Source organism: Stereum hirsutum, assembly GCF_000264905.1.
Source record: "Stereum hirsutum FP-91666 SS1 unplaced genomic scaffold STEHIscaffold_18, whole genome shotgun sequence".
Classification (NCBI taxonomy): domain Eukaryota; kingdom Fungi; phylum Basidiomycota; class Agaricomycetes; order Russulales; family Stereaceae; genus Stereum; species Stereum hirsutum.
In genome coordinates, this window is record NW_006763148.1 from 324,046 (window position 1) to 345,195 (window position 21,150).

At 50.8% G+C, this 21,150-nt stretch overlaps 9 protein-coding genes across 9 annotated transcripts; 5 read left to right on the forward strand and 4 right to left on the reverse strand.

Moving 5' to 3' along the window:
- Positions 1 to 865: 865 nt before the first annotated feature.
- Positions 866 to 2,801, reverse strand: STEHIDRAFT_104381 (cytochrome P450; the record flags this gene model as incomplete). The annotated part of the gene is made up of 9 exons (XM_007309641.1): positions 866 to 1,212; positions 1,282 to 1,450; positions 1,513 to 1,583; positions 1,646 to 1,788; positions 1,851 to 1,934; positions 2,002 to 2,119; positions 2,188 to 2,301; positions 2,364 to 2,467; positions 2,530 to 2,801. 9 exons carry the CDS (start codon positions 2,799 to 2,801, stop codon positions 866 to 868), a joined length of 1,422 nt encoding a protein of 473 aa, XP_007309703.1.
- A 2,571-nt stretch (positions 2,802 to 5,372) lies between these two features.
- Positions 5,373 to 7,605, reverse strand: STEHIDRAFT_125313 (uncharacterized protein). The gene is made up of 3 exons (XM_007309642.1): positions 7,391 to 7,605; positions 5,899 to 6,585; positions 5,373 to 5,717 (listed from the first exon to the last, which is right to left on the reverse strand). The coding sequence occupies exons 1-3, from the start codon at positions 7,595 to 7,597 to the stop codon at positions 5,619 to 5,621; spliced, it is 993 nt and encodes a 330-aa protein (XP_007309704.1). The 5' UTR covers positions 7,598 to 7,605; the 3' UTR covers positions 5,373 to 5,618.
- Positions 7,606 to 7,842: 237 nt separating this feature from the next.
- On the forward strand, positions 7,843 to 8,576 carry STEHIDRAFT_162024 (uncharacterized protein; the record flags this gene model as incomplete). Its single annotated transcript, XM_007309643.1, has 2 exons — positions 7,843 to 7,912; positions 7,990 to 8,576. 2 exons carry the CDS (start codon positions 7,843 to 7,845, stop codon positions 8,574 to 8,576), a joined length of 657 nt encoding a protein of 218 aa, XP_007309705.1.
- Positions 8,577 to 9,382: 806 nt separating this feature from the next.
- Positions 9,383 to 10,618, forward strand: STEHIDRAFT_104384 (progesterone binding protein). Its single transcript, XM_007309644.1, has 5 exons — positions 9,383 to 9,668; positions 9,752 to 9,941; positions 10,048 to 10,159; positions 10,227 to 10,301; positions 10,497 to 10,618. Exons 1-3 carry the CDS (start codon positions 9,554 to 9,556, stop codon positions 10,106 to 10,108), a joined length of 366 nt encoding a protein of 121 aa, XP_007309706.1. The 5' UTR covers positions 9,383 to 9,553; the 3' UTR covers positions 10,109 to 10,159; positions 10,227 to 10,301; positions 10,497 to 10,618.
- Positions 10,619 to 11,763: 1,145 nt separating this feature from the next.
- Positions 11,764 to 12,327, forward strand: STEHIDRAFT_162026 (uncharacterized protein; the record flags this gene model as incomplete). Its single annotated transcript, XM_007309645.1, has 3 exons — positions 11,764 to 11,990; positions 12,068 to 12,192; positions 12,314 to 12,327. The coding sequence occupies 3 exons, from the start codon at positions 11,764 to 11,766 to the stop codon at positions 12,325 to 12,327; spliced, it is 366 nt and encodes a 121-aa protein (XP_007309707.1).
- Positions 12,328 to 15,698: 3,371 nt separating this feature from the next.
- On the reverse strand, positions 15,699 to 16,366 carry STEHIDRAFT_162027 (uncharacterized protein; the record flags this gene model as incomplete). The annotated part of the gene is made up of 2 exons (XM_007309646.1): positions 15,699 to 15,868; positions 15,940 to 16,366. The coding sequence occupies 2 exons, from the start codon at positions 16,364 to 16,366 to the stop codon at positions 15,699 to 15,701; spliced, it is 597 nt and encodes a 198-aa protein (XP_007309708.1).
- A 1,089-nt stretch (positions 16,367 to 17,455) lies between these two features.
- On the reverse strand, positions 17,456 to 18,047 carry STEHIDRAFT_67023 (uncharacterized protein; the record flags this gene model as incomplete). Its single annotated transcript, XM_007309527.1, has 2 exons — positions 17,456 to 17,516; positions 17,587 to 18,047. Coding segments are annotated over 2 exons (522 nt in total), but the record flags the coding sequence as incomplete, so codon positions are not given.
- Positions 18,048 to 18,100: 53 nt separating this feature from the next.
- STEHIDRAFT_162029 (uncharacterized protein) lies at positions 18,101 to 18,853 on the forward strand (the record flags this gene model as incomplete). Its single annotated transcript, XM_007309647.1, has 3 exons — positions 18,101 to 18,107; positions 18,167 to 18,199; positions 18,264 to 18,853. The coding sequence occupies 3 exons, from the start codon at positions 18,101 to 18,103 to the stop codon at positions 18,851 to 18,853; spliced, it is 630 nt and encodes a 209-aa protein (XP_007309709.1).
- Positions 18,854 to 19,673: 820 nt separating this feature from the next.
- STEHIDRAFT_162030 (uncharacterized protein) lies at positions 19,674 to 20,948 on the forward strand (the record flags this gene model as incomplete). The annotated part of the gene is made up of 1 exon (XM_007309648.1): positions 19,674 to 20,948. One exon carries the CDS (start codon positions 19,674 to 19,676, stop codon positions 20,946 to 20,948), a length of 1,275 nt encoding a protein of 424 aa, XP_007309710.1.
- Positions 20,949 to 21,150: the final 202 nt, after the last annotated feature.

Consider the following 21,150-nt stretch of genomic DNA (forward strand, 5'->3'; position numbering starts at 1 on the left):
TCGACTACTTAATGTCAAATCCTCCCGCATGCTCTTTGATACAGATATTAGAGAGGTTGATGTAGTTTCATTGGTCAGGAAACGCCACCTTTCCACTCAGCATGGACCAAACCAGCCATGCTCTGCTTGGCTGGCATGTGCTATGTGCTCGTCATCGTGTTCAGAGCTCACCACCGGATGCGTCACGATCGTGGCTGGATCCTGGACAACATCAAAATGTGCTGAGAAATTCATGACATTCTATCTGTGCTGTTCGATGCTTACCGAACAATACGGCTCACATAGACCCCTCACCGTCGTCAGTCTGGCTGGAATGCTTTTGGCGCCCATGACAGCTTGGTCGACCTTTCAGTTTCATCCGGAGCCTCCTTTAGTTGCTCAGTTCGTGGTGTCGTGCGCTTTGCTCCTGGTCGCTGTTATCGGTGCGCATCTTCTAGTACTCTCAGATTCCTTGCACCCGATCAATTGTTTATTCTTTCTTGTGGTGCCTGGATAACATCCAGCGGCTTAGGTTGTGACGAGCCACAGCATACTATCATGCAGGGCTTCCCATTCTTTTGCATACCAAAGTGCTCCAGCTTCGTACTTGGGCATTGGGTCCATGACATGCATGATTTCTGGTGGAGGACGAGGCGGTGTTGCGGTCCTGCTGTGTTTCTACTACGATACCGCTGAGTCTATATATGCTATCGATCCATTTAATGAACAATAAGGCATGTAAATTAATCACCCTGGTTCCAAGCATGGCCTCTGCCTATATACAGAAGACACCAAAGATATACAACGACCACTCCCCTCGTAGGTGACTAGTGTGACTATCATACGTGCTCTTCGACCACAGACAAACTTGCCAACATCAACCACCCTACCCCCTCGGCCTCACAACCGCCCAAAACGGCCCCTTCTGCACCGAGAGATACTCCCTTATCGACCTCTCAAACATCTCACCATCATGCTCCGACGCAGCGCTCACATCAAACTCATGTACGAGCCTTGCGAGCGAGTATCGCACCACCAACAACCCAAGCGCCTTTCCGGAACAATTGAAAGGTCCGTAGGAGAATGGAATGAACGCCGAACGACGGAAGGTTTGTTCTTTTTCGGGGTGTAGCCATCGTTCGGGCCTCCAGGTTGTTGGGTGGGGAGAGAAGTTGCGTGGGTCGCGCATGATGACGGGGGGAGGGATACCGACGAGGGTACCACCGGGGATGTCTGTATTTTGTGCGATCTGATGTCAGAATCATAGGAGAGACTCCACTAAGCAGACTATGTAGGACTGACAATGGCCAGAAATGAAAATGCCTCCTGTGGGGACAACACGCTGCGAGCGCGCTGGGACAGTTGGTCGGACGCGTAGTGTCTCGTTCATGATAGCATCAAGAACAGGAGTATCGTCGAGGTCAAAGTCTCCGTCCCCTCGGTATCTTGCATCCACTTCTTCGCGGAGTCTCTATCAATCACAATATAAATGAGGTCGTCCATATTGCAAGCAACGAAACTGAGCGAACGTACGCGTGCCCACTCTGGATGCTGAGAGAGAAACTCGAAGATAAACGTCAATATCGTCGCAGATGTACCAGCTCCTACCACACATTAGAGTAAGTTTGGTTCCTCAATAAACAAGGGCCAGGGTCGAAATGCATACCCGCCATAATCGCCACCCGAATATCGGCGTCAAGATCTTTCATGGTCATCCCAGGTTGAAGCTGTCCGTTTTCTTGGATTAAGTACGAGAAGAAATCGGGCCGGGTCGAGCCCCGTTTATACCTGTCCATCATTGCATTGTTCCTGACGAAGATAATACAGCTCATGAGCACCTATACGACAATGAAACGGGAAATGAAACATACAAAAATGCCTCTATTGCGGCCTGTTCCTTGACCACAGGTAGGAGAGTCAGTATAGGTAGCACCCACGGAATTTCTGCGAGAACGCTACGTCAAACATGAAGATCTGTCAATGTGAGGGGAGGCGAAAAATAGAAGCATGGATGCTACTTGCCATATGGCGCGAAAACCCTTCTCCATGAAGTGAATATATGTGTGGTCTTCGCCGTTTTCGATCATCCCAAACGAGCGAGCACAAGTAACCTCTCCAATCACGTCGAACACAAGATGGTCTGTATGAAATGGCTCTGAATATTCCGCTCACTGTCCCCTAAATAGAGAGAGAAAGAAACAGGCTTACCCATGATACGGCTCAAGTTTTGCACCGATGCTTTCTTGTAATCTTCCCGTAGTCGGCGGCAGAGGTGATCCACGCATTCCTCTAAGAAGACTAGGTAGTTTTTGACGGCGGGTCCTGGGATACAATAGAAACCTCGTGAATGCCTGTGTATATAGTACTTGCGGGTTGGGGCGTACCAGTCATGGCCTTGTCCCAGTACCTTCTCCTCTGTGCATGCGCATCGATATCCTTTAGCGCATGTACGGAGCGTCCAACTTTGTCCGCCCACATAGCATCATACCTGTTAAATAGACCAATGAAATGAGCACCAGATAACCTCATAACAAACGTAACATCACTGACCATGGACCCTTGCTCAACTTTCCCTTCGAGCCAAGGATGACTTCCACGGCATCGAGCGAGCAAATGCTCAATTCATTCGGCCCTATACGCACAACATCTCCATATTTATCGTGCAGCTTGCTCACAACCTTCGGCATCCCTCCTCCCGCAGAGTGGTATATATACCAAAACTTCGACAGAGCTGCTAGTGTAGGACCAGGGAAGTTACGAATGGGTGACAGAAAGAGACGATACACTGAGATTGACGTCAAGAGTGTGACAATGAACGACATTGAGGCGACGTTGGTGAGCAGGAGTGAGCTCCCGAGCGAGTGGTCCGTGAGAAGTAGAGATGCGAATAGAGTGAGGACGGATGTGAAAGCTGCGGTGATAACGAGAAGGACATCGGGCTCATGCTTGTTGCATACAACATGTACGACCTATGCGGATGTTAGAATGCGGAGAACAACGGCGACGACGACGGACAAAACGTACCAGCGCGGTTGCTCCAGCCCAGATGAATATATTCAAGGAGGCATCCATCTGACTGAGAAGCGGATTCAACGTCAAAGACAGCATCGCCATTGCTCGTGTTTAACACAGAGATGCTGTACAAGTTGGCGTCGATGTTTAGGAGGAGGAGGCGAGGACGGTCATGGGAGCGATTGCTATCTTTGATATGGTCAGTACGCACCAATCACTGTGACCGAGTTAGAGTCAGCTCAAATGCTTCGGAGATGATGGACTTGGAATACATAATCCCATAGGTACTTCAAATGTCCATGAAGACCTCCTTGTGTGTATACAAGGCCTTAAAAATACCAAATCAGGAGGTCAGGTGCGCCAAGCACTAGTGCGTCTGGGGAGGAGCTGCTTCACATGTCTTCAAGTGGGCCGTCCTAACTCAGACGATCGCTCGATTGCAGTCTATCAGGTGGTCCTTCAAGTGAAAATGGAGCGTATTTTTGGCGAACATGGCGCACTATCACCCCCTTGGGCGAGATAGAGAGCTGGCGTAAGGTTCGATTGGATATCTAAACCTTCCTTCGGTCGAGGGCGGGTAAGCTGACATCGTGTTGGGGCTGACGGTAGACATTCGGGAAGTGTGCCGACAGCGTGATGATACAACGAACGTATTCGGTCCATCGAGTACCATGACGTGTAGGTGACGGAGGACCGCAGAATGCAGAGGTTCATATAGAGGTCGGTGTAATACTGTATTTATGAATGCTGTGAGATTATCATTTGGCCACGAAATCAAGATGGACTCACCGACGGGAAACTTGTTGAGTGGAACAACAGATCTAGATCAAAAGAGCTTGAGGTCCATACTACCGAGGGCGCGCAGAAAGGCGAGAATTGTGGAAGGTAGAAAGAGGATCCCTTTGACGTTTTTGCCCATATGACCACGGATCTCAGGCTATCCAGACGTGAAGAAAAATGCAATTATGAACGACCCAAGAAATATTAAACAAACAAGAGAAAAAATCGTTAGGACGAAGCCTATATGCGGCGGTGGCGACGCGCGCCTCGCGTGTAAATATCGAAATCTGGCCAACGTTTGACAAAGACCAGGGCAGACGTCACCGGTTTGAATCAAGAAAAAGCTCCATCATCCCTACGACCGTGCAAGCTCGAACTTCACCGATCCGCCCAAGGAGATTCGACATCCAATCCCTCCCTCGCCATAGTAAACGTCATCTCCTGCCCATCCTCCTCCTCCTCGTCCTCTCCATTCGCCCACGGCGCCTCCATTCCCTCAGAAACCGCACTCGGTGGCGGTGCCACAGGCTGCTTCTGCAACGACGTCCTCTTCCTCTCTCTCTCCTGGCTTGAAGACAAACCTTCCAGATTCGTGCTCATATTGAGGAGAGCAGGCGATGGCGAGCGGGCGCGGTCGTACGTCCTGTCACGATGCAGTTGTGGATGAGGAAGAGGAAGTGGCGAGTCTGTCGTTGCTGACGTCGCTACGGTAGAGGTGGGGGTGGATGTCGAATAAGAAGTGGCGGAATGGGGTAAAGATGGGCTAACGTCCGGGTGTGAATGTGATGAGTGAGAGTCGGTGGGCGTAGACGGTCTCGGCGTCGTCACCGGCGAATGACTCCTCTGGTGGTCCCGATCCCTCGACGTCTCCGTCAACTCCGCCTCCACCTCCGCTTCGTCAACCACGTCACTCTGTGCGAGCTGAGACCTCCCGTGCGTACCGTGCCCTTCGTCATCCTCGCGTGGCGGGGGAACGTACAACGGCGCAGGGGATACAGGAGCCGGTGATGCCGGAACAGACTCGAACGGTGCAGAAGCCGAGAATGCACGGACAACAGGCGACGCTGGGACCATCGAAGTCGAATCTCCCTCGTCCCCAAACGCACCACTCGCCCTCGGACTCTTCAACGCCACATTCGACGACGACCTCGATCGTGTCGGCTCTTCCTCCTCCACATCGGGATGACTCACGAACTTGAAGTCCTCCGAGTTTGTCTGAGATTGAGAGCGTGAGTGTGATTCTAATGACTGGCGTTCGACGAGCCGGAGCGCGGAGCGGAGGGCTTCTTTTTCGAGGTTGGCTTCGCGGACTTCTTCTTCTGCTTCGGCGCGTTTGATGCGTTCGGTGGCCACCATTTTGTTGGCCTGTATCGCATATATTGCATAGGAGGGCACCACGATTAGATAAAAGATAGCGATTACGGTGAATAGTTTGTTGTATGTTGTTCGTTCGTCAGAGTCCGAAAGTCAAACGGTTCGTCGTTGCAGCAAGTTCGTGGGTAGGATGTTGGGTATTGAGATATTATCCGGTTCCGAGATAGAAGAAGAGAGAAGACGAAGAAGAAACGAGTGTGTGTGTGTGTGTGTGTGTGTGTGTGTGTGTGGTCGTGGGCGCAATAAGCGGAAAATAAGATAGGTCAGCAATAGTCTAGGCTTGCCAAAGCGAAGGTAGAGTAAATAAAGATAGTTGAATTATAACGAGTGGTGGGGAGTGGTGCAGCCAGCGTGGCACCACGCAACGATGCTATATCTGTCCATCTGTCCGTCAAAGACCAGCAGACATCGAATACGAGCACAGCTCTGCGAAAGGCACGGTGAAGCAACTGGTCTGCATGCCAGCGTGGGTCTCATTCCGCGATGGGAGATAGCGGCCCTGATGAGAGAGATGAGAGGGACGAGGCCGACGACGACGAAGTGGCTTCTCGAGTAGCACGCAAGGAGGATATCTTCGTGAAAGATATCATCAATCAGACATCAGACCATTGTTTTTAACTCGCAGGCAGACCAGAAGAAAGGAGAAGGAGCCACTCGCTTCCGCGCAGTATCGGTCTCAGACCTCAAGCACATACGTCCGGGCAGAGTAGTCGAAGATAATACTACGGAAGGAAAGGGAGAAACCGAACGCACCTCCTCGAATAGTGCCTGGCTCAGACTCTCCAACTCGCCCTCTAAGTTCTTCTTCTCTCCACAGATCCTCTCATACTTCTTCCTCTCCTCCTCCAGCTTCTTCCTCAACTCCTCCAATTCCTTCTCCTGCGCCGGATCCGGTAGTAATGAAGGCAAGCTCGCAGAGGTCAGGTGGCCAACCGCGCCAGCACCCGTACCGGAGGGTGGAGGTGGATTAGAGCTGCTAGGTGGCCGTGTGCCCGGATTCGAACTGTTCGTAAGGTCGGGGGAGGAAGGCTGCGTAGGTATCGATCGAGTGCTGTTGAACCTGAATCTGAAGAATCGGGAGTCGCCGGAGGGAGGAGGTGCCGTCGTTGGCGTTAAAACTGTCGGGGTAGTTGGGTTACCCGATTCGGGCGCAGTGGTGGAGCTCAGAGGCGGAGATTCCAGCGAGCCGTTTCTCGCTTCGGCCTCGTCCAAACTCGGTCGACCGGACGGCTGCATAGGAGTGTTACGTCCAGATGCGGAAGGTTGAGACTGATCTCGCGCGGATCGACGCCAACCTACGTCTTTGGAGGAGGAGTTTCGTCGGAGTGCATCTTCTAGCATTTCGTTGTTGGCAATGGAAAGTTGGAGGTTGGATTGGGCAAGGGTGAGGGAGGTTTCGAGGTCCGCGGAGGTCTGATAGGATTGTTTTAGAAGGTTACACTGTACATAAAAAAATTGGATTAGCATAATGTGAACCACGATCGCTTCCAAAGCACAAGACAAAGGATGAGAAAATCGAGCGCTCGGAAGGACGCCACAGAAATTGCACCTAGTTCTGCAAGTACAAATAGCACGAATAAAGTGGGCACATACAATGTCGATCATGGCACTCGGGTCGAGGGGAAGCGTTGGGCCACATTACGGTGCCACACAGTCTGTCCTCCCGTGAAAGCACACCTTGGAAAGTGTCTCTCAGGGCACATAAGACGTCAGGAAGAAACAAGATAGGAGCCCTCAGACGCTCCTCATTTGGACTACGGAATAGGGGCATCCCTTCAAGGAGGAAGCGTTAATAATGCTGTCATCCGAGTGAATGAAGTCATCCAGAGCAGATTCTGGATATTGAGGGCTCTCAAAGATCCTGATTCGCAGCATCGTTCAAGTGACGGCGTGCCCGATAATACTCATGTCAATATTCCACAGCGATACATATAAGACCACAAATCGGACTATGGCCCATATATCACCGCAATGGGAAGGGATGAGTGTATTGGCCTTAACGCCTGAGCCCTTCGGCAAACATAGAACAACCCTCTTCAGTGAAGACATAGCTCTTTAGAGAGCAAGGTCCTCGACCCCGTGGATACCCATCAATTTCCAGAGCAGCAAGTGGAGTAGCAAGTCGCGCACAGCGCAAGCTCTTCCCCACAAACCAACCCATCATCCCATCAACATCACTAACGCGACCCATCTCGAGGAACGCACCACCAGTATACAAAACATAAAGCACAGAAATGCAACATACCAGCTCCTCCACCCGTCCAATCATCCGATCCAAGGCCTGCCTCAGATCCTCCTCCTGCCCATGCGTCCCCACGCGCCGACAGTCCCGGACTTCATCCTCAATCGTACCGAAGAGCTGGGCGTTCTTCTGATTCACGAGTAGACTGTCTGTTCTTTTTGGTAATATCCGAGAAGAGGAAGAGAAAGAGGGTGGGGGAGGAGGGGCCATGGTCATGGGCGGAGGGGAGTGCAGCATGAGGCGAACCGCAAGCTCAGGCTGAAAGCTGCCGTCGTCGAGCGGTGCACGTTCCGGTGGCGTTGCATGTCGCGTGGGCGCCAAACATTGTGGCGCTTTGACGGTTACCGCGTTCGATTTGGGCCACATCTTCTTCTTACCCGTTTTCTCGCTGATCGCCTTACCTATAGCCAAGTTCACGACTATCAATTGACCATTCTACTAGTGGTACATGAATTATGCCTGCCAATCCGGGAAACAAAACACCCTACTCTGAGCCCAGGCTTGAGTGGAAATTACAGGTTAAACGTGAGTCTCTCGACGCAAATGACAAAACCTGACGGGCTACTATCTTTCATGTATACTGACGAAATGAAAGGAATCAGGTCTTACTCGCCTCTTACGGTCTCCAAAGGGCATAACTGTGGACGGAAATCTCGTCACCCCCTCCATCCTCCACACATTTCTCCTACAATACGGCTGCTCGAAACAACGCGCAGACTATCTCCTCGACTCCAGAGATGCCCAAGACCTCTACAGAGCACTCGATCTCATCGAGATCATCGACGCTTACGTCAAAACAGGCTCACCACCTAGAAATCCTCTGTCGACCATCCGCTACCGACGCGAGCATGACCTCCCCCCCGCGCAGTCGAGAACTAGACCCATACCTGGTACAGATCGTAACATTGCGCTCGTCAACGACCTGATCACATCATTCGCATGGCCTTTCATTACCATTACGATGGGTTTGAATGAGCAAATTGAAACGCTGTCGGAATCTTCGCACCTCACGTTGGCGTTGTTCGGGACGAGCAAGGAGGGGGAAATTAAAGGAGTGAAGTTCATGCCGTGGGCGCTGTATAGGGATACGCAGACGACGGTGAGAGATGTTTTTATAGGGGTGGCGAAGTGTCAGGAGGTGGATCCGGAAGGATACTTTTTCCTTGCTTCGATGGGGAAGGACGCGTGAATGGTGTGTTGGTTTTGGTGCGTACTTCGCACTCCCTCTAGGAGAGATTCCTGCTGAAACATTGCTGAAACATTGGTTGTATTTATCAGCCTTTTTTTGCTGTCCATATCGTGCTATATCTGTAACAGTATGTCGTCTTGCTCCCATCTTGAAACCCGCATTGTTTTCGTATGTTTTTCGTCTTGCTATGTGAACTCCAATGTCATGTGCTTTATCGTCTCTGCCAAAGTCATGGATACAACACACCTTGAACATGTCCTGCGCGACAGATCCGTGGAAATGTACTTGACTCCAGTCTAGTACCTCGCTCACTGACACTTTCGATTTCATTCGCTTCAGACTTGCAGCTCAGTCCGCTAATATAGAAACCAGGCCGTTGTCCCACAAGATAAGGTATAGATTTGGCTTTCGAGCCCATGAGTATCGCAATGGACGTACCTCCACCTTCCACGACGTTGTCATTTTATCGATGCAGCGCCATACCCTTACCACTCTCATAAACCTGCGCCTGCTATAAGTTCATCGCAAACCCCTGTACTCTTTGCCTCCTTGGTCTTGTAGGAAAATAAGCTTGGGTCTGATTTGCGTAAAACGACGGGCAGCCACATTGGCACTGTGGGCTTCAAAGTGAGAGGCAAGTCAAGGCTAAAAATTACTAGTCTAGAGTAGAACTGAGCATCGTGTACAGTTTCGTCAAGGCGTTGTGGCGAAAAACATCACACGCCACAACTGGCCCCTGTATAGAAAGCAACCGGCGATCGCCGACCCACCCCATTCCGCCATTTGCATCCATGACGGCCTCACTCGACGTTATCCTCTTCAGCCTCCTCCTCGCTCTCCCCGCAGCCTACTACATCCAATCTTGGATCGGTTTTAAACCAGAAGACTCACCATCCTCATCCTCAGAGACCACATCTGAATCGGCCACAGCACCAGCACAGGAGAAAGAGACGACAGAGACAGAGAAGAAGCCTATAATGCAGTCAGAAAGGACAGACTTGGCGCCGCCGAAGGAGGATAAGTATACGTTGGAGGAGTTGAAGCAGTATGATGGGAATGACCCGGCGAAGCCGATTTATGTTGCGATCAAGGGTACGTTCCCTCCGCCGTCGCGGACAATACACGTACAGAACCGTGGATCTCAACTTTGACTCCTTTCCCGTTTCGTGCTATAGGTACAATCTTCGACGTTACGCGCAAGCGGGACACGTACGGCCCAGGATGGTCTTACAATATCTTTGCTGGGAAGGACGGTTCGAAGGGGCTTGGGAAGTCGAGTCTGAAGGAGGAGGATGCGGTTCCTGACTATAGCGATCTGCCGGAGAACGAGCTGAAGGTGTTGAATGATTGGCATGGGTTCTTCTCGTACGTCCCTTCACTAGAGCTTCACCGTTCGCTGCACACTGTTGCTCTGTATGCTGGTGGCGTAACCCTGTGAGCTTGAGACTCACATGGGTCATTTCATTCACAGGAAACGGTACAACATCGTGGGTAAGGTCTCCGACTTGCCTGCATCCGTGGCGAACCTGTGAACGCAGGATTATAGTGATGGGAAGGATCGCGTTTCGTGTCTGTCTGTCAACGTTCGTCCTCATGAATCTTCGTGGCTTCCGATATCTCTGTAGATGCTAAATGTACGAGTTGGGCCAGTATGCAGGATATCTATGGCGTGTTGTGGATTCTTGCTGGCAGAAGTGTGGTTGTTTGCTGCTTGGACTGCCAGGTGTGAGTTTCATATCGACTGCCTGATGCAAACCGTCCACTGTCTACGTTGGTTGGAGGGCATTCACCGGTGAATGCCCAGCATCGGTCTCGCTGGCTCCTTTTACGACTGAGCATTGTGATCGTGCCGCTCTGCTTTGGGTCGTACTTGGATGCTATCAGCTATATTGTCTGACCGTCTCGCTGCTTCGCACACAGGGGTTGTCGCCAGCTACGAACTTCAACGAGCGTTCATTGGCTACACATCACGTGATGCTGCTCCCCAGATAGGAAACAAAGGATGTCAGAGTTCGATTTGAGCTTCGCCTTCGTTGATGCATCCGGACCGTTTCTCGCCATTCTCGACGGGGTTCCTTCTCAACAAACACCAGCTACTCCCTGCTGTCTGTGTGCGACTGGACTTGCCTACCTCCGAGTCTGCCATGACATGCCAGTGGAAGAGCGCTAGACAGGCCCTCGAAAGTCATCGCATCTGCAGCTCGACTCGGAGCCCGAACGGAGTGTGGCCTCGCAGTCTTCGCACGCAATCGGGCGCTTCAGACCGCTCTGTACTTTCGAAAGCGCGCTTTGCGGGTCGACAATGCTCTGGATCTTCATATGGAATGTCTTTCAGTCCATCTCAGGCTGAACACGGCTGGCACACACAGGATATCAGATAGCGTTTTGGCCAAGACATCGCACCTCAGACTTGGGTGTCGCTAAATGTATGTTACTTCTGCTCGCTGCACTGGGATTGTTTTTCGGTACCGTCGCTGCTTCTACTCTATGTTGTAATGAAGCAGGTCGTCGTCTCCAAAATCTCCTCATTCTCCTTACTAGATTCCGGACTCGGATGTAATGTTGAAAAGGCTTCGACGACTCTGTCCTCGATGCGGCGACAGACGCCGATCTCACCCAACGGCCTAAACTCTATCGTCGACTCGTCTCCTGTCGTGCTGATAACAACTTTGTCGTTGATTTCCCCGCAAAGCTGTCTTGAGCCCCTCTATCCTCTCAGACCATCAAACTTGTCTTATATCAGCGACTGTACCACGAGATCGATGCTTATGCTTTTTAAGTTAGTCCTAGCCATTCATTGCACGTTTAGCAAGTAAGAGTCTTATGACGAAAAGCGGGTATAAGCGCCTCGACGCACATCGTTGAAGAACAATCTTCTCACCGAGCCCTGGCCAGAAGGAGGAGACCAACGGCGTATGATTTCAATTATCCGAGGTCTACCACATAAAGGACATACCTACATGCGTACGGAGAAACTGGCAGGATTTCTTTAGCACGGCTCGGCTAGATCTTCCCGGTCGTAGAAGAAGACAATCTCTATAAAGGCTTGGTGCTCTTCGTCTTCTGTTTTGAACAGCAGTCACTTCGACTTACCAAACGTGATTTACACCATCCTCTCAGTTAGGTTTTATCAGCCTATCTGTTTCCTCATACATCCTCGTTTCAAGCCATCTTCTTCATCGTCACCATGCTCTTCCAGTCTCTATTCACTGTGTTAACTGTCTTCGCCGCCTCCCTTACCACTACCGATGCTGCAGGCAGTGCAGGCTATACCTGCGAAGACTGGGGTATCGTCCCCAACACTGCTACTCTCTCAGCTACTTGCATGAACTCCATCGGCCAAGGCCACTCTACTTCGATTCCGATTAGCAACTGCGTCGGGAACCAGAACGGAGTGCCCGGATGCCAGTCTAAGTGCGCAGTATCTCTGAACGCTTCCTTTCCTTATTGCATTAAACTGATAAAAATTGATCTCAACGTGCTTTCGACAGAGGAGGCGCGGGTGGATCATGCATAATCCATAGCGTCATCGGCTCCATCGGTTTCGAGGCTGTCATCATTAACGTTTCGTGTACAAGGGACGACCAGAGTGAGAATGATTTGAACTTCGACGTCGGTCAGTACATCATAGTATTTTTTTCTCTTCTCTCTATATTCAATGACTGGATGAACGACCGATATTGCGGTTTTGTAGGTGCTTGCTTGCAAAATAAAACGGCAACCTTGCCTGCTCCTAGTCCGCTGGGAGTAATGGCGCTTCGTCTAAAAAGAGGCCCGTCATCGCGAAGGAAAATGTGTACGATAATGACAGGCGAAGGCGTCAGTTCTGGTCGAATTGCTTTGGGAATCATTATGTTGTATATGTTTTGTATCCCATGCTCTCCGTGGTAATTTAATGACTGCCATATGTGTAACATCACAGACCGCAACGAGTTCCTACTCTGCTCAACGTGGGTGCCACTTTCAACGAGGTGAAGAACGATTACACATCGTTCAAAACAGCACACACTTTGGCGGAAGGCCCATGTACTGTAGGACCCAGAAGAATCGCTGTACCAGAGGCCATCAGGAAGGGGGACGGGAGTGAGCATCAGAACTCTTGGAAATCCCTGAGAGGCCCTGAGAAGCCCTGAGCGGCCCTGACGATCCGTTCCGCGAAAGTCCGTGAGGTCTCGAGAGCTCGTCAGGGCCTGTCAGGGCTGTCAGGGTGTCTCAGTGCGGTCAGTGCGATTCTGGTCGCTGTGTGGCACCCGAAAAGTAGCAAAAATTCATATATATATTCATATGTACATCGCAATCCTGACTAAAAAGGGCAGGACCTTTCTGAGATTACTATACCGTACAGTACATCGATGCGACATAAAAGTTGGATGGGCTATGAGCCGATGAAAGTGGGAGAACGTCTCCTGTACAAACTAGCACAGCAACAACTTAAAGTTCTCGCTCCCTGAAAAGAAGGGATAGACAGCGGGTCGTTCGAAGTACCTACTACTGAGACCCGTGGTCTTCAAGCCTCGAGATGTATATGGAGATATGATATACACAATTCCACGGGACAAGCAGGGAGAATCGGGGTCTCTTCAGGACCGTTTGAATCCATGGCCCGTTGTCCATGGTACAGAACATGGTGGAGGAAGGGGACAGAGAATGGTGACGGGGAGCGAGAAGACATTGCGGTGTCATACGGGAATGCTGCGAATAGATGGAGCGAACGGAAGGTACTTGGAAGGACAGGACAGAGGTACGGAGTGCATATGGAGAGCTGTAGGGATGCCTGCAACTTACCTGAGCAAATGGTCGTGCTCGTGCTCAGAATCGCCACCGTTATCAACAAGCTACAAAGCCGCGAGGAAGTGAGCATCCTTGGTGTGCACAGTTAAACTGCAACAGCTTTCGTGCTCCGCAAAGTGTTGGATATATTCCAAGGGCGTGATTCGGGACGAGTATTCTATGTATCCAGCTTTGTTATTTGTGGATTCTGTTAAGACGAAGGAGCAGAACATACTTGAAACGTACCTTGGAGATGATGTAGCGAGTGTGGACGGCTGGAGGCAAGGAGTGGAAGGAGATGCCACGAATGTCAGCGCTCGTGCAATATCAAAGTAGGCGGTCAACAACGAGCGGTGTTCATCTTTGCTCTCATACAGTCGAGACAGTCAGAAAAAAAGGGCACGCCAGCCACACGGACACACCTATATCAAGTATTCAAAACGATATACGAGATCCGCCTCCGACAAGATGATGATTGAAGAGAAAGTCTCACCTTCACCCTCCCAGCATTCTATACAATCTTTCATCCCAGCCCTCGCAGTCTTCCGATGTTATGTCAGCGCTTGTTGACGTAGACCAGTCGTAGTCCATGAACGATTGTATGAGCCAAGTCAGTCAGCCTGACCTGGCAGTGTGGTGGCGCATTGACATGATGTCGAGCCGAGAGGAGCGACGGACTGGCTTGGACGTCGATTCTTTGTGTTTGTGGCGAAGTTGCGAGGCAGGTGGATATAAATCTGCACTTGGGACGGGTTGGCAAGAGTCAGAGAGCTCGATGAGGACTTCAACGAGAGAGGGAGCAAGAAGAGGAAGCGAAAGGCTGGAGTCGGCTTTGTTGACGTTTGTTTGCCCTGCGTTCAACGTCAACGGCCGTGCGACCGCTCGCTGCCTCTCGCTCGTTCTTCGTAGAGACGTTCTTCCCGATCTCTGTATCGTTCGTCGTCAGGCCCGTTCTTCTAGGTGCGTACCGAACTCGTTTCATGAAGCTATTCAGTACGCTCTGGGCTCTTTGTACCACAATTTTCAACCAAGCCGACACGACTCTCTTGTTGATGGCCATGGCTGAAAGCTGGAAGACATGATCCGCCGAATGACGTTGCTCAAAATCGCTTAGGTGGGTGAGAGAGAATTGCGCACGCAAGACTGTGAGTGAGAAGAATGATCAGAGTCAGCGTCAGCCATTTATGACCTAGGTGCGCATCTCGTCAACGTGCTCGGGCTTGGGGCGTGTTCGGTGAACTACGATGCACTTCTTGTGAGTCAAATCACCATCTCTATCTCTGCTCCCATCTCAAACACCTCACCGGAACGCTCTTTACGGTCCCTCCTCATCTACCCTCCTTCTCCATGTGCTTGGTTTTCACGTCATTCTCTTATGCCTCTGGCAGTTCTATCGGCTAAGAGCCTATTGCATGCACTGGGACATGATCAGAGAGGACTGGATGCTCTTGATTACACCGTGCGTACGAAACAACTCTTTGCTCTTTCCGTAGCTAACGTCAACTTTCCATCTACATTACTCCCTACGCAGTGCATCCACTTTCGTCTCCCTCGCACAATTGATCACTGTCAAGGAACCAAGTTTCCGAGTACATGTAGGATAAGGGTTATGTAGGATTAATGAAATTTGGATTGAACGAGAAAGCTGCCGGTTACTGTCTATTATCAGAGTACATATAGACATACGAATATATATATGAATTTTTGCTACTTTTCGGGTGCCACACAGCGACCAGAATCGCACTGACCGCACTGAGACGCCCTGACAGCCCTGACAGGCCCTGACGAACTCTCGAGACCTCACGGACTTTCACGGAACGGATCGTCAGGGCCGCTCAGGGCTTCTCAGGGCCTCTCAGGGATTTCCAAGAGTTCTGATGAGAGCAGGAGTAGGCCCGTCTCGAGAATCCAAACTCAATGTGAACTGAGTATTATATCTAGCGCCACACTCGAGATTTCGAGTTCACACTTTTCGTTCTCAGGATGATGAACGAAACTGATGTGAATCGCTACATATATGCCCTAATAGCTAATATATATTCAATCTCACGCAACTTCCCTTTCATTGTACAAATTCCATACGCGCTCCATCCTACTGGTAGACTCCGCATTTCACATCTCTTTCAATCAGTGGACGGGCAGAGGTCGGAGGTGGCCCTTCTCGCGTCGAAATCGCACTGAGTGTGAATTGAGCTTCGAGGCTCCAATGCGACAAAATTGCGAAGTATTTAACCCATCATGGGTTGAGTTCACATCGCCAAAACGCGATGTGAACCGCTACATATATGCCCTATTGAGTAGGTATTGGAAGAAGCTAGAGTGCTGAACGTACCTGCTGTTCAGCATAGAAAATTATGCATCCAACATCTCTTCGACTTCGATCTCGGAAGCAGTCTCAGCGCGCTCGAGGTCCTCTGCATCTCCATCCTTGTTCGCGCCCACACTCTCTAAACCAAAAACTCTGACACCATGATGTGAAGTCTCTGAATTACCCTGTACATCCCTCGCTTCTTTCGCGCTGCCTATACACGTGTACAAACAATTGCCATTGTCAGACCACTCGAAATATACGCGTAGAGTTTGAGTGGCTCACCTTTACCTGCCCAGGATGGACTGTGACCCTGTTGACTAGTAGGTTGGTACGGGTGCCACTTCTCTCTTGCGCGGAGGGTATGCGCAGGAACATATGGTTCCGGCTTGAAACTGTCGTCTGATCGCACGAACGAGAATTCCGGGCCCAAAAGACGAGCCTGAGCGAGTTGTTCTGGGGTAAGGGTTGGAATGGTCGGCGTTGAATCCGTAAACGTGTACGTTTGTTTAGGGTGATACTGGCGTCGAGAGCGGCGACGGGCTACTTCGACGGCGTATCGTGATTGAAAGCCGGGACTATACGTGGGGATTGCATATGGAGCTCGTGCGTTCGTATTCGAGGTCGTAGTTTGAGAGGTACAGTCAATACGCTCATACGGAATACACCGATAAGGAATAAAATTACCATATATGGAAATGGGTGTAAACATGGCCCGACGAAAGATTCAATTATGGAGACACATTGTTCAACTCATGACATGTCATCTACCACCCAGATATGTCAGTATATGTCGTAGAAAGATACATGTATATTTTGGAATCTCTGCCATGACTATCACAATTGCTGGAGTGATTTTCTCATAAGGAATAAAATAATCCGAATTACCCCGATTTTATTCCATATGAGGATATCAACTGTATCGGTGTTGTCATGGACATCGGGAGACGACATGCTAGACGAGCGAAAAGACCGCGGAGCTGATTCGTCGAGCAGAACCCTCATGAAGATTTGTCGCGGTGGGCACGATACAGTACAAGATGAGAAACAATATTTCGGAGACGAAGTCAGGTGATCTGGCCATGTGTAGTCGCCGTTTCAACTTTCGGCTTAGTACTGTACCGGTACCGGCATCAGCCAAACCGCCAAGCTCTGAGCGCGACTTTCAGATTTGCTTCCGGCTCGCCGGAGCTTCCGAAGCGCCCGCGGCTGTGGCCCGCGCTGGCACGCTCTCGCAAGGGCTCGAGGACAGAGCCTTGCTCTGATCAGGTGTGGTACGGTGAGTACATGCATTCTACAAGCTACTGAAGCCAGCAGCCGCGAGTATGCGTAAGTCATCAGCTTCAAACCCGTCTTCCGAACCACCGTCGCCCTCTACTGGTGGTGCATCCGAGTCCTCATCATTCTTAGCTGGCTCCCGGCCGCCACTCAGATCTAGAGTCTCTCCTTGCTCGTCATCCTCGTTCGCGTCGCTATCCTCTCCTTCATCGTCACTCCCTTCCGCCTGTGAATCCTCCGCTTCGGCTTCCTTTCCCTCCTCGTCATCCTCGTCGCTCTCGTCCTCATCATCCTCGTCGCTCTCCTCGTCCTCCTTGTCGTCCTCCTCGTCCTCCTCCTCGTCCTCGTCTTCTGTCTCCTCGTCTTCCTCTCCTCTCCCCCCCTCCTCCTCGTCATCCTCTTCATCCTCATCATTGGCTTCTTGTGTGTTCTCATCGTGTTCTTCGTTAATTTCTATGTCCTGTTCTTCCTGCAAGGCACCAGGATCCAGAACATCTCGGCGTAGGATGGTGTTGCATGACTTGGTGCTGCGGTGGCCGATACCTCCGCCACGGAAGCGCATCACCATATCACGATCCACAAACCTATAAATAAACGATGATGTTGGCACTTCGTGTGAGCAAGTGAAAGAGGAGTCGACGGGTGTGGACTTACATGTTCACATAAGCGAACTCCCAGTCGTCTTCTTCAACTTCCGCATCTCGACCGCATGCACGAGCCAAGGAGGGATTGGGCAGGATCAAGGATGTACGACCGTAGTAAAATGCCGGAATGATGTGAATCCCGCGAATAACGTCTGCAGGGTTTACGAAACCAAAAGCGTCGGGCTTGTCGTGCTGGACAAAACGAAGACGAGGGAGCCGCTTCTTTGCCCAGCCGCACTCGTTCACAGGATCAGTGTACCAGCGTACCCATAAGAACTCTACACGCTGGAAGTCTCCATCCGAACCATCCAAACCTCGATGCCGAACCAGACAATGGAAGATGCCAATGACACGAGCGTACCAGTAAGGATGAGCGCGGCGAGCCTTGCCAACTCGTAATCGAATGTTCAGAGGTGGAGAATCAGTCCGAGGTTTGGTCCAGACTTCACTGCTCAACTTCCTGGCGTTCATTTTCGTCGCAGCATTGGGATCTTTGACGAAGGTTGTAGATGTGACACAGAGGCATGGAGGGTGAATTTTGGAGTGGCTTGGGGGTATTCTTGATACTCAGGGCCCGGTCGGTCAGCCAGAGATTACGACGGGGCGGTTGACGGCATCTATAGGTCAGTGATCCCCTTTATTAGCGAAACCTGGTAGTTCACAGATCTCACCATACTTGTTGTACAGGCTGTCTCATTGCCGCGCTATATCACTTTGAGGCTAGCCAACTGGAGTATAGCCTCGTCAACGGCACCTTCGACAGCAAAGATGACCTGAAGGATGCAAGGACCACTGTAGGTGGACAATCCTCCCAGTCAAAGCTTGCAGAGACTCTCCCTCCTAATGACGAGGCCGCTGGCACTCGACGCTTCATCGCCCCAAGGCGCGCAGCAAGCACCTCACATGAACCAACTTCGCCTTTCTCCATTCTGACAACGCCGTTCACTACCATCTCACTCATTACCTTTGTGTTCACCCATATTCCCGCCCTTCTTCTTTCATCGGCTCATCCTCTCTACGGGCTCAATCATCTTGCTCTCGCCGCCGCCGACATCGGATCAATTGGCAGCCCAAGTATGGAGGCTTTTATCAAACTATTCGCGAACATTCCGCCCCCTTTCCTTGCTCTCGTCACAGTGCCGAGCATCGTTTCCCTTTTGTGTTCGGCCACCTGGGTAAAAGGTGGAAGGGAGGTATGGGAGTACGCTGAAAGGTGGAATGTATTAGAGAAGGATGAGAAAACCGAAGAGGAAGACCAAGCTCTGCATTCGGAGTGATTGTCCAAATGGCTGCTTTCTGTCAATTGTGCGTAGATAGTTGAATATCGGCAGACGATGTTGCTACTTTCGTTCTGACCCACGCATATCCAAAGATTCATTGGTCTGCAGTGCTCCCCCGCCCATGTATCATTCTTGACTCTGTCTGTATACTTTCCTCACATTACTTACTGCTCTTTCCTTTTTACGTCTTATTTGTACTTTGCCCATTATATATATGTGCGAGATTAATTCGTGTAATAGATAAAGATGTTGCCTTCAGTATAACAATGTACCTCGTAGAACCTTGCTCCTTAGATTTTGTAACCTACTTACGCTGACGCCACAGTGGCGACAAAGGACTCCGTTCCGTGAATTGCCGAAACACGAAGCGCGTGTTTTCAAGTCGTCCGACGTTTTTGGTTCTACCCCTCACCTTCAACTTGTTCGACCGTCTCCCTTCGATGCATCGAGCGCTGTTCTTACCCGAAATCTTCATTGCCATACTATCTCTTCTCTCCCGACAGGACAATGCTAGATGCGCCCGAGTCTGCAAGTTGTGGTCGGACGCAGCGTTAGACGAGGTCTGGCGTGAAATCGATAGCATTCTCAACCTCTTTCGAATAGTAGGGCTGAAACCAGGCCTCATGGACCTAGTGAGCCTTTCTAGAATGATGCGAAAGATCATTTCCATTCTCTGATAATTCTATTGAAGACCTTAGAAAGCCCTCCTGGTCCGTCACAATGGGCCCGCTTATTGAAAGTCTCTCGCCGTGTTCGGTGCCTGGATCTACGTCTGGAGATATATTTCAGACAATCTCTCAGTGACTTAATCAAGACAATGGACCCCCCATGCCAGATTTCTACAATATTCCCGAGGCTTCGCCGTATGACGGCGGTCCTCGACGATGTCGCTCTCCCACTATTCCTAAACCCTTCGGTCACTGCCCTATACTTAACGATCTGGAGCTCAGATGAAACGATAAAGGAACTTTTCATTCAGGCACCCTACCTGAATGTGTTACGCTTTACGGAGTCACAGGCCGACCCTCTCTCGATCCAGACGTTGCTCTCACAGTCATTGACGGCCTTTCCGTCTTTGATCGAGTTTTATGTACCGTCTAATTCCCTACTACCTTCGCTAGTTGAGATAGCGTCCCTGCTACCTAACCTCCGAACGCTAGGGCAGTCCCCACCTGAAAAGGTTTACTATAATAGATCCCAGTTTCCTGGCCGTTTTGTGCCCGACCTTAAGGTCGGATCTTTTCCATCGTTGCGGGAACTCTCCTTCACTGCGACACTTTCAGATGCGACGGCACTCATTCGACACCCACATTTTCCATCTCACAACCTCGCTTGTCTGAGGCTGTATGCTATTTTCCCACTTAGGGACCGCGATTTCATCCACTTCAGCACCGCCGCGGCAGACCTCTGCCCGGACATCAAGGAACTGGCGATCTTTGTAGACGACCATTCTCCCCATGCGCGTCTGCACATTCAGTTTTTCGAATTAGCCCCTTTGCTTCATCTTCGGAAGCTGGCTTGTCTGAACATACATTATCTTCACCCCATCCACATGTCTGACCAAGATGTTAAAGACCTCGCCTCCAATGTTCCATACTTGGAGAGACTGCACATAACTACGGCAGAGCCTTCGTTCGTCCACCCACGCACATTGCCTTCCTTGCCCACATTGACCCAGTTCGCGCGACACTGCCCCCTACTTCGAGATCTAACGCTGTGTCTCGATGTCACCGACAACGATGTGGACGCACTCTCTGGCGCACCGTTGCTGTTCCGGAGCCTAGAGCGATTGAAGCTCCATCTGGGCTTCGCCATCACGTCCAGTGACGAGGTAGAGCCTCTCGCGTCGTTCATCACCGGTATGCTCCACGACGACTGTGTCTTTCATGCAACCTCTATTGTCGTGGATGATTCCGCAGTGGAACGACCTCTCAGGCTGTCGCAGCCCATCAGCGGGAAATGCACTTACATTGAGGAACTCGTCCAGCGCATGCTAGAAAGCAGGAGACATTGGGCGAAGGTGGAGAAGCGGATGAAGACGGAGATGCAGAGGGTGAGGAAGGAGAATGAGAGGTTTTTGCGGAGGCTTTGAACGTGGTGTTATTGCTCGAATTGGTATGTACAGGTCTTTGCTTTACTCAACCGCCAGTATGTGCTGGGCCCTCACTAGCAACGGCATACCTAGTGATAGTCATTTGATTTTTCGACAGGCAATGCGGTGATGTGGCATAACATCGTGGCCCGCCTCGCCATCCTTATTTCAAATCTCAAATTTGACCTTGTCCTCTTGATCT